General features: G+C 37.7%; 1 protein-coding gene across 4 annotated transcripts in view; it reads left to right on the forward strand.

The window, feature by feature from the left end:
• The window catches only part of GALNT1 (polypeptide N-acetylgalactosaminyltransferase 1), a 96,941-nt gene that overhangs the window by 44,891 nt on the left and 38,421 nt on the right, over nt 1–13,629 (forward strand). For 3 of the 4 annotated variants that reach the window (XM_063300319.1, XM_063300320.1, XM_063300321.1), the window contains 2 exons: nt 9,654–9,861; nt 10,614–10,784. In XM_063300319.1, the coding sequence (XP_063156389.1) occupies nt 9,654–9,861; nt 10,614–10,784 (379 nt within the window). Of the gene's footprint in view, nt 1–9,472; nt 9,556–9,653; nt 9,862–10,613; nt 10,785–13,629 lie in introns of those variants that run through there. The other variant, XM_063300322.1, reaches the window with a different exon arrangement.

Genomic DNA, 13,629 nt, shown 5'->3' on the forward strand with positions numbered 1-13,629 from the left:
GAGGGGTAGTTGTTTATATCCAAAGTAAAAGAAGATCAAGGAGGCTGTTGATCTGTTGCACAGGGAAAATAAGGAAATACTGATGGAGAATAAAGATGGGACTGCTTAAAACTGTCTTAGTATCTAGTCTCAGGAGAGGAAGACTCTTAACATGACTGAGGAAAATACATCTGAAGATTCTTAAAGATATTGTGAAAATTCACCTTGCTTCCTTAAACAAATTTAAATCCCTTGGGTGATGTTCAGCAATGACAGTGCAAGACTCTGGATCTGGTAGGAAAAAATGCAAAGGTACAGTATTGGGGAGACGTGGCTTGGCATGAACATGGGCTGATAGGATAGTGCAACTAAAAACTTAATGCAAGCTGAGGCTAAATTAATAAAGCATTGGGTCCAGAACACAGAAAATAATAATTCCATTGTACTTTAAATTGTTTAGACTGCAGTTGGAGTACTTTATCCAGTTCTAGGTACTGCACTTTAAAAAGACATGGAGAAGCTGGAGAAGGTTTAGAGAATGCTACCAAGATGATGAGTCTGGAAAGCCTATTCAGCTCCAGTTTGGGTTAGGATGTTCATGTAGGCCCCTTTAAGTTGGGGGGGGAGTGTTATATGAAAATACATTGTTCTGAGGGTCCATAGAAATGAAGTGCCAGGTAATTTAAGTATAGTTATCCAAAACTGATTATGTCTTTCAAATCGATGTTAATCTATGCTGTGCATATTAACTGAAGGACAAAATGAAACTTTTTGGCACCAGGGGCCAGTTTCATGGAAGACAATTTTTCCACGGACTGGGAGGGGGGGATGGTTTCGGGATGATTCAAGCGCTTCCTCTTTTTCCCAACCTTTTATTCTTTTTTCTTTGCGCCGTTTGGAGATATGGCCCTGCTTTCTCTGACAGGAGGCGGAGCTCAGGTGGTAATGCAAGCGATGGGGAGCGGCTGTAAATACTCAGGCTGTAAATTTGCTCGCTCGCCCGCTGCTCACCTCCTGCTGTGTGGCCTGGTTCCTAACAGGCCATGGACTGGTAGCAGTCTGCGGCCCAGTGGTTGGGGACCCCTGTTCTAAATAATATGTTCAAGACTGCAATGTCAATAATTTTGTGGAAAATTATATTGCAACTGACAACTTTTATATTGTGAATATAAATGATTTCTTATACAAAACGAAAAGCTCTGTCAAAATGGATGTCTGCCGTCATAACTGGAGTTCTTCATTGTAGTCTCTGCTTCGTACTGATGGATTCTGTGTCCTCACAGCAGCATGTGGAGCCTTCTAGAATTAATTTTATTTGATATGAGTGTTGCCCTACGTGTATCATACATCCCTGGCACTGCTCCTGCTTTTTCCCTTAGTTCTTTTTTGTTCACAGTGAGAGTACATTATGGTCTTCCGTTAGTTCATCTCTTTGACTACATGGCTTTAGCAGCCACATTTTGCAGTGCAGGAATTCTGGAAGCAAGTGTCCACCTTTATTGGCCAAAACCTTTGTTTCCATTGTCTTGGGGAAGAGATGTTGCTAAGTTATATTCTGGAAGGCCCTGAAGACTTGGTTCTGCCGTCTTGCTTGGGGCAGGAAGGTGGGTAGTCATTCTTGGGGGTGGCTCGCGCCATAGAGCCCCTCCCACCGGATTGGAATTTTTATAGCCACTTGGATTCTATATTTATTTATATTGTATTTTATATTTGTAACTTGTTTTTACTTTTTATGGGATTTTAACATTTATTGTTATAGTATTAATTTTATTGTAAACTGCCCAGAGTTCCTCTTTTGGGGGAGATGGGCAATAACAAAATTTGAATAATAAATAAATAAATATCCATAATGCCAAGTGTCCACAAAAATATTATTGGTTGGAAACATTATTTGCATCTATTGACAAACACTTTGGAAACATACCTTCAAAGTGGTTCTGCCCTTATACACTAGGAACACTCCTCTCCTCTCTGCAATTCATTGGTGCCTGCCTCACTTGTAGTAAGAGGAATTCCACTGTACTAACTTGGAGTTAACTTTCTTCACCATTCAGCCTCTCCAGTCCAATCTTCACATGTCAGGATACATAGCTCACCCCCTCTGCTACACTCTGGAGATTGGTAAAAAACAGGCACTGGATTGAACTTCCACTGCCACTTTAAGCACTAATCAAAGAGAGTATTTGTAGCTCATGGTTGAACTGTGGAGTCCTTAGTGCTCTCTGAGCCTTGTTTTCTTGCAGATGTTTCATTGTCAGACTAGGCAACATCTGCAGTGCAAGAAGGGACTGGGGTTTGCTCTGTGTTTATAGACACTGGCTTGCCCTGCTTGTGTTGGTGGGAGTGTTGTTCTCTCCTTGGTAGTTCCTTGATTAGGCTGTTGTTTGCTGCTTGGTTGATTGACAGAGTTAATAGTTCCTTGATTAGGGTATTGTATACTGTTCATCTGGTGTTAATCCTGATGTTAATCTTTGTGTATCTGCTTGTTGATTGCTGGCAAGGAGGTGTTCTGGTCTTTTAGCTTTTCTGTTGTCTCTTTTGAATGGTATGTAAATGTTGTTTACCTCTATGTGCCTGTTGATGACTGACTTGTCTGAGTGCCAAGCTTCCAGGAATTCCCTAGCGTTTTTGGCTTTGTCTTTGTCTAGGATGCTCACAGTTTCCCAGTTGAAAGTATGGTAGAGTCTGTCCATGTGTTGTGAGATTAAGGAGGCAGAGTACATTCACAAACGCCAACTAGCAGTCAGAAGACACGAAGAAAACTCCTTAATCCAAGCCAAATTTAAATTTAAGCACTTTTTAGTGTCTTAAAAAATAAAAGGGAGTTGTGTTGAGCCAAAGGAAGAACTGAATTCTGAATTTCTTTATTCAGCCAGTAACAGAAGCTAAGAAAAATGTTCAGTATAAACCTGAAATTGTAAAAAGTTACACCTGCTTTTCTCAACAGGTAATTGAAATTTGTGCAATGAAAATCTCACAGAATGTTTTTGCCAAAGAAATGTAGTCACTGTCCTGAAAATTTGTTTAAAATAATGTCCTCAAATAATTGTGTGAAGGCTGTTCAGAACATCAATCAACCTTAGGATTTAAATACATCTTAATTGTATTTTGAATATCTTAACCCAGATATTCAAACGGATTCTTGCTTAGGTCTTCATTCATTTATATCAACTTGAAATAATTTCAAAATACCCAAAGGAATCAGAACATAACTTTAAAGCCAAGTTCTTAACTTTTCTAAATTATTGTTGCAACTCCATGGCATCAAGTCTGATTTATTGTGTTTAGTAAATAGGATACCAAACTCAATTATTAACAAAATGAGATTAAGAATAGAGGTTTCTGATTTGTATGTAAACCTTAAGGTATCATCAGCATTAAGCCTTAAGCATTAAGTCTCAAGCATTAATCATATACTCTGCTCTCCATTGAATTCTATTAATTTTTTCAGAATTTCAAACAGTGCTGATAATAGATTCCAAAGCCAAATTAAAAAGAAGGAATGGAGACAACTTTGATGAGTGTCCTGACATAAACTTAACTGAGATGAGTGCATACAATGATATAGGGCTTGAATAAATCCTATCCAATATGTAAAATTTTGCAGAAATCCAGAAAAAATCATCATCCATTTCAAAGAATTCCAAAACTTATTCTAACTAGTTGTTTCCTTAACTATATTGAAATTTCACCTCAGGCAAGGTATGTTGCATATTGCCAATCTGCTCACCCTGTTCGAGCAACTGTTGCACAAATTGGACATCTGTTTAACTAGGGCCACTTCTTTCCATAGGACACTTGTTCATATGATCTCAGAACATGCAAAGGGCTAACTTCATCATCACACCAGTGTCCAAATGGATTACTACTGTGATCTCCTTTGTTTGTTGTTTATTCCTTTAGTCGCTTCCGACTCTTCGTGACTTCATGGACCAGCCCACGCCAGAGCTTCCTGTCGGTCATCAACACCCCCAGCTCCCCCAGGGACGAGTCTGTCACCTCTAGAATATCATCCATCCACCTTGCCCTTGGTCAGCCCCTCTTCCTTTTGCCCTCCACTCTCCCTAGCATCAGCATCTTCTCCAGGGTGTCCTGTCTTCTCATTATGAGGCCAAAGTATTTCAGTTTTGCCTTTAATATCATTCCCTCAAGTGAGCAGTCCGGCTTTATTTCCTGGAGGATGGACTGGTTTGATCTTCTTGCAGTCCAAGGCACTCTCAGAATTTTCCTCCAACACCACAGTTCAAAAGCATCGATCTTCCTTCGCTCAGCCTTCCTTATGGTCCAGTTCTCGCAGCCATGTGTTACTACAGGGAACACCATTGCTTTAACTATGCAGACCTTTGTTGTCAGTGTGATGTCTCTGCTCTTAACTATTTTATCGAGATTTGTCATTGCTCTTCTCCCAAGGATTAAGCGTCTTCTGATTTCCTGACTGCAGTCAGCATCTGCAGTAATCTTCGCACCTAGAAATACGAAGTCTTTCACTGCCTCTACATTTTCTCCCTCTATTTGCCAGTTATCAATCAAGCTGGTTGCCATAATCTTGGTTTTTTTGAGGTTTAGCTGCAAGCCAGCTTTTGCACTTTCTTCTTTCACCTTCATCATAAGGCTCCTCAGTTCCTCTTTGCTTTCAGCCATCAAAATGGTATCATCTGCATATCTGAGATTGTTAATGTTTCTTCCAGCGATTTTAACCCCAGCCTTGGATTCCTCAAGCCCAGCATGTTGCATGATGTGTTCTGCGTGATCTCCTTACGATGATTTAAATGGCACTCCCATGGCATATTTTTTTACAAGAGCTCTGTCCTCTAGGAGCATGAGCTTAGTTTTTATTCATCAGTAAAAGCTGGAGTTTGGTGGCATTTGAAAGCTCAGTAGCTGCTATTGCTTTATGAGCATTTTTTCACTTCACTTTTTAACTCAGCTATCAAGATAAATCACAGAGACCACAATGAAGAAGAATTGGTTACTTGTCTGCAACTGTGTTATTCAAGCAGTTACCTATAAATTCACATTACATGCCCATAATTCCCTATGGTATTCTGCACTGTTTGATTTCAAGGATCATTATATCAGTTCCAGATAATTAAGAGAATTAGCAGGAGCTGTGCCTAGTGAATGTGTCCATAGAGGAGAGTACAGAACCTCCTCAAAAAATTTATTCTAGAAAATTTCAGATACTCTTTTTTGCAGCATAGAAAACATCTGTTTGAATTCATAGATAATTACTCAAAGAACCATCCTCTGACTCTATAACCTTCCTATACTTCCTTGATCTCTTTCAGAGGTTCCCTATCCTTCAGAGTAATTGTTTGAGTAAGCAGATGAAATCTGATTTACTAACAGTGTTTATTCTGCAGGTAAAAACAAACCACTAGATGCAGTGCAATAGACAAAGTTTTATTACATCCCTAAAGGGTCACTGGCTCTGCCATATCAAGATTTTCTAGTAATTTTCAATTTGTTGTCATTATATATAATCCTGGAAAAAGATTCAGTTGCTTTAAAAAATTGCTAATGGCTTTTATTTTTGTACTCCATGCCCTATTTCCTATAGAGCTTCTCCAAAGAGTAGAACTGCCAGTGTGCCAGCCACCAATATTCAGGGACCCCATGGCAACTCAGCATCCCTCTTTTCATATATTTTGGGTCTGGGACAGTTCTGCTGACATGAACCTGAAGCTTTTCATCCTTACTAAGGCATCAGGGTCTCATGTGAGTTGACCAAGTTGTCAGAAGGTATTGTTGTCAGAAGAAAGGAAACCATGCATTGGAAACTCTGCCTTGATAGTCAGTAAAAGCTGTGAGTGCCATTCAACCCACCTCAGAGTCCTGCAGATGATTGCCTCCCATTTTTCTCCCACTTACCTCCTTCTAATTGCAGGAGGTTGGCATTCCTCTTGCGCCTGAGGTTAAAGGAAACTTGAGGGTCTTTTGGGAGAATGCTGCCTTGACTGCTAGCAGAGAAAATTGGCAGATTCAGAAAAAAAGCAAAGAATTAAGCAGCCAGACAGAAGGGAGAAGTATTTTGTAGATAGTCCTGAATCACCTTCCTTAATACCTTTATTTTAATTCCAAGCCAGCCTAGCTGCCCACATAGGGAGTACCAACACTTGGTGCTCACAAGAAGAGGGTAAGTTCCTCAAAGAATAGCTGCTTTCTCCCTTATAGTTCTCTGTTCCAACTATTAGGAGTTTTAAAGGTACAAATCTTAGCAACAGGTCAACTCTTAATGTCAGCTATAGGATTTGGAAGGCTGAAATTATCAGCCCAGGAAAGTAAAAGTAGAATTCTGCTAGGTGTGGTAATATACACCCCTGCTCCCCCTCCCACCCCCACTTACCTTAAAGGTTTCAGTATTGGAAGAGAGAGAAATCCTTCCATACTTGGTACCCATACTTTCCTCCATCCCACACTGGATAGGCACATCAGAGGCTGAATGGCTTGTTTCAGGAATCTCATCTGTAAGTATGGAACAATAGCAATAACATTCAGAGAAGACAAAATATTTCTAACTCTGTATAACTTTTTACCTTGAGACTGAATGGATTTCACCAATAATTTTTCTCAGCTGTTGCCTGGGAGGGCATAGCAACAAACTGCTTAGTCATGATCATTGTACATAGGGGACATGCAGTTGACTTCATTTCACCACTACATTGTTTTCAAGAGACATCACTAATTCTTGCCCTGGGGGAGGAGGTCAGGACTCTTACTGCAAAAGGCATTATTGGACCATAGTCATAGACTTGTTTTCTGTTATTTTTATAGTATGAGAAGATATGAAGTGTCTTCCCTGTTTTTGACTTAAAAGATCTTGATCCTATCAATTCCGTATGGGGACCTTTATCTCAGTACTTGAGCAAAGATGGCTGTTTACATTGCTCAATCTCTGTTTCTAAGACACTACTGTTGACAGTTCCCCTATTTTGAAATAGGATATCAGCTGGTCTGCTTTGTGGTGATTTCTTCTGGGTTCTCCAAAGATTCTTTACATTGTGAAAGCTTTTGCACATGTTCAGTTTAAAAGGCTATTATCTTTACAAGTATCAGCAAACAACTATTTATAGTTTCCTATAAAGCTCAGTTGGTCAGAAACGTACAGGTCACGATCAGTTTTCTTTTAGATATCAGACTTGGCATAAATATTGAAAAGTTTTATCTCGTATCTACTCAGACCATCCAGTTCAGGGGAATTCTCTTGGATTACAGACATGGCAGTATGAGAGTTAATTCCCAGACTACTAATAAGACTAAGTTATAAAAAGAGTAACAGTTATAAAAAAAATCGTCAGCTGCAAGTTACTCTGCCTTTGCAAAAGAGACAGGTTTCCAGTGCCCTTCAACGTAAACACACCAGAAAACGAACAAGAGTTTTATTGCAATAAAATAGCCTCATAATGTTTGCCTCATTTGAAAGTTAGGTACCCAGTGGAATTCTTGTCTCTACCCTTAACTTTCCTTCTAATAAATATATCAGTAATCAGAGTTCTTAGAAGCTTCTTTCTTGAATTAACTGTTTCCTGCCTAGTTGTGAGGAGGGAAGTGCAATAGGCAGGGCATTTCTAGCATTGCACAAGATCTAACTTAACACTGAACGGCTCCTGTCTGAATAGTAATCCTAGATTACTGTGACCTACAATGTAAGCAAAGCTTCATCTAAGTCCTGTTAATAGATAAAGATTTTCTTACTAAACTGTACCCAAAATAGTATACTGTGTTATATCTTTATTAAACACATTAAGGAAACAGAGTCTCTTGGTTAGAAAAAGTATGTGATATTTTAGAATTTGTTACTAGTGGTCATTCTTTTAGCAGCACAGACACGAATGAAGTGTCTCCTGTACCTGTTGATCAATCTTGTATATTGGCTTGGAAGTATTTTGACCCACTCAATCCCATACATCAGTTTGGAGGTATTATGCAGTAACTATTCAGACAGTTTATGTCCAGACCACAACTTTTTTAGAATCTCTCACTTGCCAGTTTTTGAAAGAATTAACAAATTATTATCCACCAACATTTTTACTGCCTCTGACCTGGAGTCTTTTTGTGATACTTTCCACTTTAATTAAAAAGCACTGCTAGTGGTTAGTTTCTTCAGCCTTATCTATATAGGCTGCATCAAACACAAAGGCTTCTGATTTACTATTCGCTTTCCAAGAAAGGACTGTCAGCTTCACTGCAGAGACTTTCTCAGTATTGTGGATACCGTTAGATTAACATACAAATTGTCAGTCATATTCTGGAAATCTCTGTGCTTACTTCATTAGGATAATGACATAGCCACAGACCTTAGGAGAGGCATTTAGCTTTCTGACAACTGTAGGGCGGCATCTGGTTTCAACCAAGCACTATTCATCAGGAATTATGATGAACTTACAGCTTTGGGGCAAGCTATGTTATTCTCTACTATGCAACAAGGAGTTTGCTTCATCTCCAGAATGTATAGTTTGTTGTATATCAGTGTGATCACTAGAGTTCACAAAAAGAACAAGTTGCTTATCTGTAACTATAATTCTTTTAAGGGGTCATCTGGGTGTTTACATGATGCACATGTCTCCACAATAAGCTTTAATCTGGATAATCTATGTCAGCTCAAGAAGCTGAGGTAAATAGCAGAGCTGGTTTCTTGACAACACAATGAAACTAATTATATGCATTGGAAGATTTTTCAGAACATGCTGATAATAGTAGTTTCAAATACTATTCCTCTTTATTCAAAGAAACGGAATTGCAACGCCTGGGGTTTTTATAGGTTCTTTAAATACATATATGTTGAATCAGATCTTCAGGCATTTTGATAGCCAGCTAATTTCCTGCTTAGGTGGGGACTGAGAACAGAAATGGCCCTAGCATTGGTCACTAAAGAGGGGGATATTTGGCGTAAAGAATCTGCCAGCTTCCTCAGGTTAATGCCACTAAACCTTAGGCAGGTTTAAATTTGTAAGAATCTAATGTTTTCGTGGACAATATGGACTGCTTGTTTGCTCATTGACACTGTAGAATTCATTAGTGGATTTGATTGATGTTCCTCTGACTGAAGCTCACTTTAGTGGATGTACTATGCTCATTTGGAATACTATTTTTAAATTATATTTCTCCTGTCAGCTACATTCCTCTGCTTATTGAGAATGGAGAGTTGCACTTACCATGAACTATCCTTCTGGCCAGCAGAGAATGGACCTCACAGTCCTTCCCTCTTCTTTGATTGCACAGAATAGACATTTTATTCAAGTCAATGGCTAATTGGGGATTCCATTGTATTGTTCTATCTCCTGCTTTTTCATTTTGCTGTTTGTTCTAGCTTGTTGCTGGATTGTGTGGTCATTTTCATAAGTTTTTTTTATAGCTGAAGTCAAGAGTTCTTCTCTCAGGGTAGAATACTAAGCTTTTGTCCGTTGGCTCTGCCTTCTTGTTAACCATGTCAGGTCCATTTTTTGCATCTGGAAAGACATTTCATGGTAAGTCCAACTTTCTGTTTCTCCAGAAAGAATTGCCAAAAAAAGGAGGAACAACTCTGCTGAATTGTCTTGTCACTGTCACTGTGACTGTGACTGATCCAATTGAGAGGTAATTTAGACAAAAGCCAATGTAAGAGTTTGACTAATGCTATTAAGGGTTTATATGTGAAACATTTAAGCCACTTTTTGTTTGACAATATTTTTCAGACTTCTTGAAGAGACCGTTGGAGAGCTATGTGAAAAAATTACGAATACCAGTGTATGTGATTCGAATGGAGCAGCGTTCTGGACTCATCAGAGCCAGATTGAAAGGAGCTGCTGCCTCTAAAGGCCAAGTCATTACCTTTTTAGACGCTCATTGTGAATGCACTGTAGGTTGGCTTGAGCCTCTGTTAGCACGGATAAAAGCTAATAGGTGGTTATTTTATAAAATCTGTTAAAGGTTAATATTTATTAATTTAGCTGAAATGTGTTTATAAAGATAACTGAAATCTTTGGAAGCAATGATTAAAGTTTGTAGATCCTTTTAAGGGCTTTGTAGTAGAGTAGGTTTTGACAAAAATAAGCAGCAGAACACAATCATACTCAAATGTGTTGTGTATGTATAATGGATTGTAATTCCTATAATCCCTAGCCATCCCTGCTTTTCCCCAGTCTACTGATGAATATAAATGCTTTTTTTTAAGCAAATAAGATTTTAATATGGGTCAATCCAGTGTTAATGCTATAGTTTGCTACTATTTCACTTTCCATATGAAAGCTGTAGAGCTTCAAAGGATCTCACATGTTTTGCCTGAAATGCTAGTTGAGTTGAAGCCAGATGGAGATAATGTTTGTAATATTTCATCCTCTGCTTCTGAATCTGAACAGGTGTCCAGACAATTTGGTGACATGCAAGTCTCTAATAGATTGTCCCTAATGCTGAGTCATCATTACAGTTAGTCTCCAATGTTTAGGAAATTAGAACCAAAGATCATTTAATAATAATCGTTGCAGACTGCTCCCCTGCACTGAATATCACAGAGCATTGTTGTTTCTTTGTTTCTTTATTTACTTTATTATACACCGCCCATCTCACTATAAAAGTGACTCTGGGTGGCTTACAAATAAAAATGAGCATTGTTGTTATCTTTGTCCTATAACAGTTCATGTCATTTCTTTCTTTAGGAAAACAGTAGTTTGTCCTATCATTGATGTAATCAGTGATGACACATTTGAATATATGGCAGGCTCTGATATGACTTACGGAGGATTCAACTGGAAGTTAAATTTCCGATGGTATCCTGTTCCTCAGAGAGAAATGGATCGAAGGAAAGGTGATCGGACTCTTCCAGTTAGGTAAGGAAAACTGGTTCTTTATTAAGCCAGTTTGGTCTAGTGGTTAAGGCAACGGGCTAGAAGCTGGGAGACTCTGAGTTCTACTCCTGCCTCGGGCATGAAGGCCGGCTGGGTGACCTTGGGCCAGTCACTCTCTCTCAGCCCAACTCAACTCACAGGGTTGTTGTTGTGGGGAAAATAGGAGGAGGAAGGAGTATTAGGTATGTTTGCCGCCTTGACTTATTTATAAAAATAATAAAAGGCGGGATAATAAATAAATGTGGATACTTTGATGGATATTCTGTTTTAATGGTTATTCCTGTAAGGGTTATAGAGAATTATAGAATTACAAAGGACTATGATTAATGAATTAATGTGAAATAGATTTCTCAGAAGGTCACAGGCAAACAACCTGAAACCAGACTGGTCTATTTCCAAAATCAGAGGCAGATGGAAACTATTCCTCAGAAATAAAAGACTTTGAACCTGTTACACTGTTCGTGTGAAACAAGTGAATCATGTTTTGTGAGATGGGCGGTATATGAATATGACAAATAAATAAATAAAATTTAAACCATAATTTTACCATAAATAAGGCTTGTATTTGATACACAGAAATCACTGGAATTGTTTTGTAATGGCTTCATACCTTTTCTGTAATTTCCATATTAGCTTTTCTATAATCTCTGTATCATGTCCATGGAAGTCTATTCCTGCCAGTTTCTTGCCTACCTGGTTAAGGAAAGCTGACAAACACCAAGGAATTCAGAATGTTTTGAAGAAGGTATAGCAAGAAAAAGTTGCTGTTGGTTTATTTTCAAATTAAGAATTCCAGTATTACAGCCAAATAATAAGTCTACAATAATTAATGCCTTTGTACTCGTGTATGATGATGATAATGGGGAGCTAAAATGATAAATTTAATTATTTGTTTTGCATTACTGGAAAAATACATAATACTGTTCTGTGTTTGTTTAAAAAGATCATTTGTAAATGCATTAACAAGTTATAATGAATATCTAAATAATTAAAAGTTTCAAAGATTATTTTTGGTATAGTAAAATAGTAAATAACTAACTTGAGCTTATCAGGATAGTGGGATGTGTGCATCACTATGTTGGCTTGCAAGATAATTTCTAGTTTAGACATCCTGGCTTGCATAGAGTAATGTGAACATTCCTGAGTTCACACTATTCTGGTTTCAGTGGGTTTTGGGTACATTTGTGGGATATTAGCCAAAGCGTGACCAAACTGATCATTACTTTTCCTGAATATTGCAGGTAATGCTGCATGAGGCACAGGTGTGACTGAGGTTTGTAACCTCATCAGCAACTCTTCTATCTTACCAAAAAGTGTTGCTGTTATGTGAAATCCTTAATTGATTAAAGCCATGATGTTGTATGATCAGTATCTGTGGTGTCATCTGGCAATGACTCTAACATATGGAAAATTGCTACTTGGAATGTAAGAGGAGTAAATGGCAAAGAGGATGAATTAGCAAATGAAATGAAAGAAAAATAGGCATGTTGAGCATTTGTGAAAGTAAGAAAAAGGAGAAAGATATAATAGATCTGAGTGAAGGTAAACTAATGTGGAGTGAAACTGAAAACAGGTAGAAGTAAATATGCAGACTTAATCATGAATGAAAAGGCTAAAAAGTATGTCAGAAAGTATGAATTGGTGTTATCTAGATTCTTGTGGATGCATATGGAAGTAGAAATTCATTAGTTGGTGAAAATTGTGATGTTACGCTTCATGTATGCATAAATGCTGATAATAGAAGAATCAGAAATGTATTTTGGGAAAAACTGTAAAAAAAGTCTGAATCAGTGTGTTCGCAAAAAATGTTATTTTGTTAGTTGCGTGAATGTATAGGTAGGAATTAGAGTACAGAAAATGTGATTGAGCCGTTTGAAGACCTAAGAATGAATTCAGATTTTTAGAAAAAAAGTTTGTTTAAAGCATGTCTGTTAATGTATACATAGAAAAGAAATGAATCAACAATTGATTTGATTGTTTATGAATGATTAAAATAATTAGTGATAGATTATAGGTTCTGAATGTAGGACAGAGCATTTTGTTAGTTTCAGGAGAGTATTTTGGGGGAAAGTATTTTGGGGGGAAAATAGACATGGAAGAACACAGATGGTAAAACAAGTAAAATTAGAGTAACTTCAGGAAGAGAAAGTACAAGCCCTCTATGAAAAAGGATTAGGAAATAGATTGCCAACAGAATGGATGTAAAGTGGATGTAAAGAAAGAAGATATGAAAGATGCTTGGAACAATGTGAAAGGTGGGTAGTCACTGAGGTTCATTAACACCCTATCACTGGCAACTTTTAAGAAAGCTCTTAGACATTTATTCTCTTAAGCCTCTTACTGAATTGATTTATTGATTGATTTAAGTATGTCCATACTTCAAAATTGGAAGGGGGGTATTATTAACTATTGGCCTTATAAGTTTATAAGTTTTATTGCTTTCTTTTATACTATTTTATTTTAAAGGCGTATTGAGAGGAGTTTTGTCTTAAAAATTGGCCTATAAATATTTTAAATAAACATGCAATAAAGATCTGTCACAGTGCCGAAAATAGATAGTATAGTGAAAATCAATTTAAACAGGCACTGTACCCGTCATGAACAGGATTAAGTCCTGAATATTTGGAGAACTTAAAAAACATAATACATCTTTGTAGTCCTTATATTTTCCTATAACCCAATCTAAAGGAATTCTTTCATGAACAAACCTACCTTTGTGTTTGCAGCTGATTGAAATTGATGTCTCTTGGCTCAGTATCAGAAAACATCAGCACTTTAAAGAAAACATCAATTTGATGACTTTCTGTGCATGGGCATATGGTATCCA

The sequence above is a fragment of the Candoia aspera genome, chromosome 4 (genome assembly GCF_035149785.1).
Source record: "Candoia aspera isolate rCanAsp1 chromosome 4, rCanAsp1.hap2, whole genome shotgun sequence".
NCBI lineage: Eukaryota > Metazoa > Chordata > Lepidosauria > Squamata > Boidae > Candoia > Candoia aspera.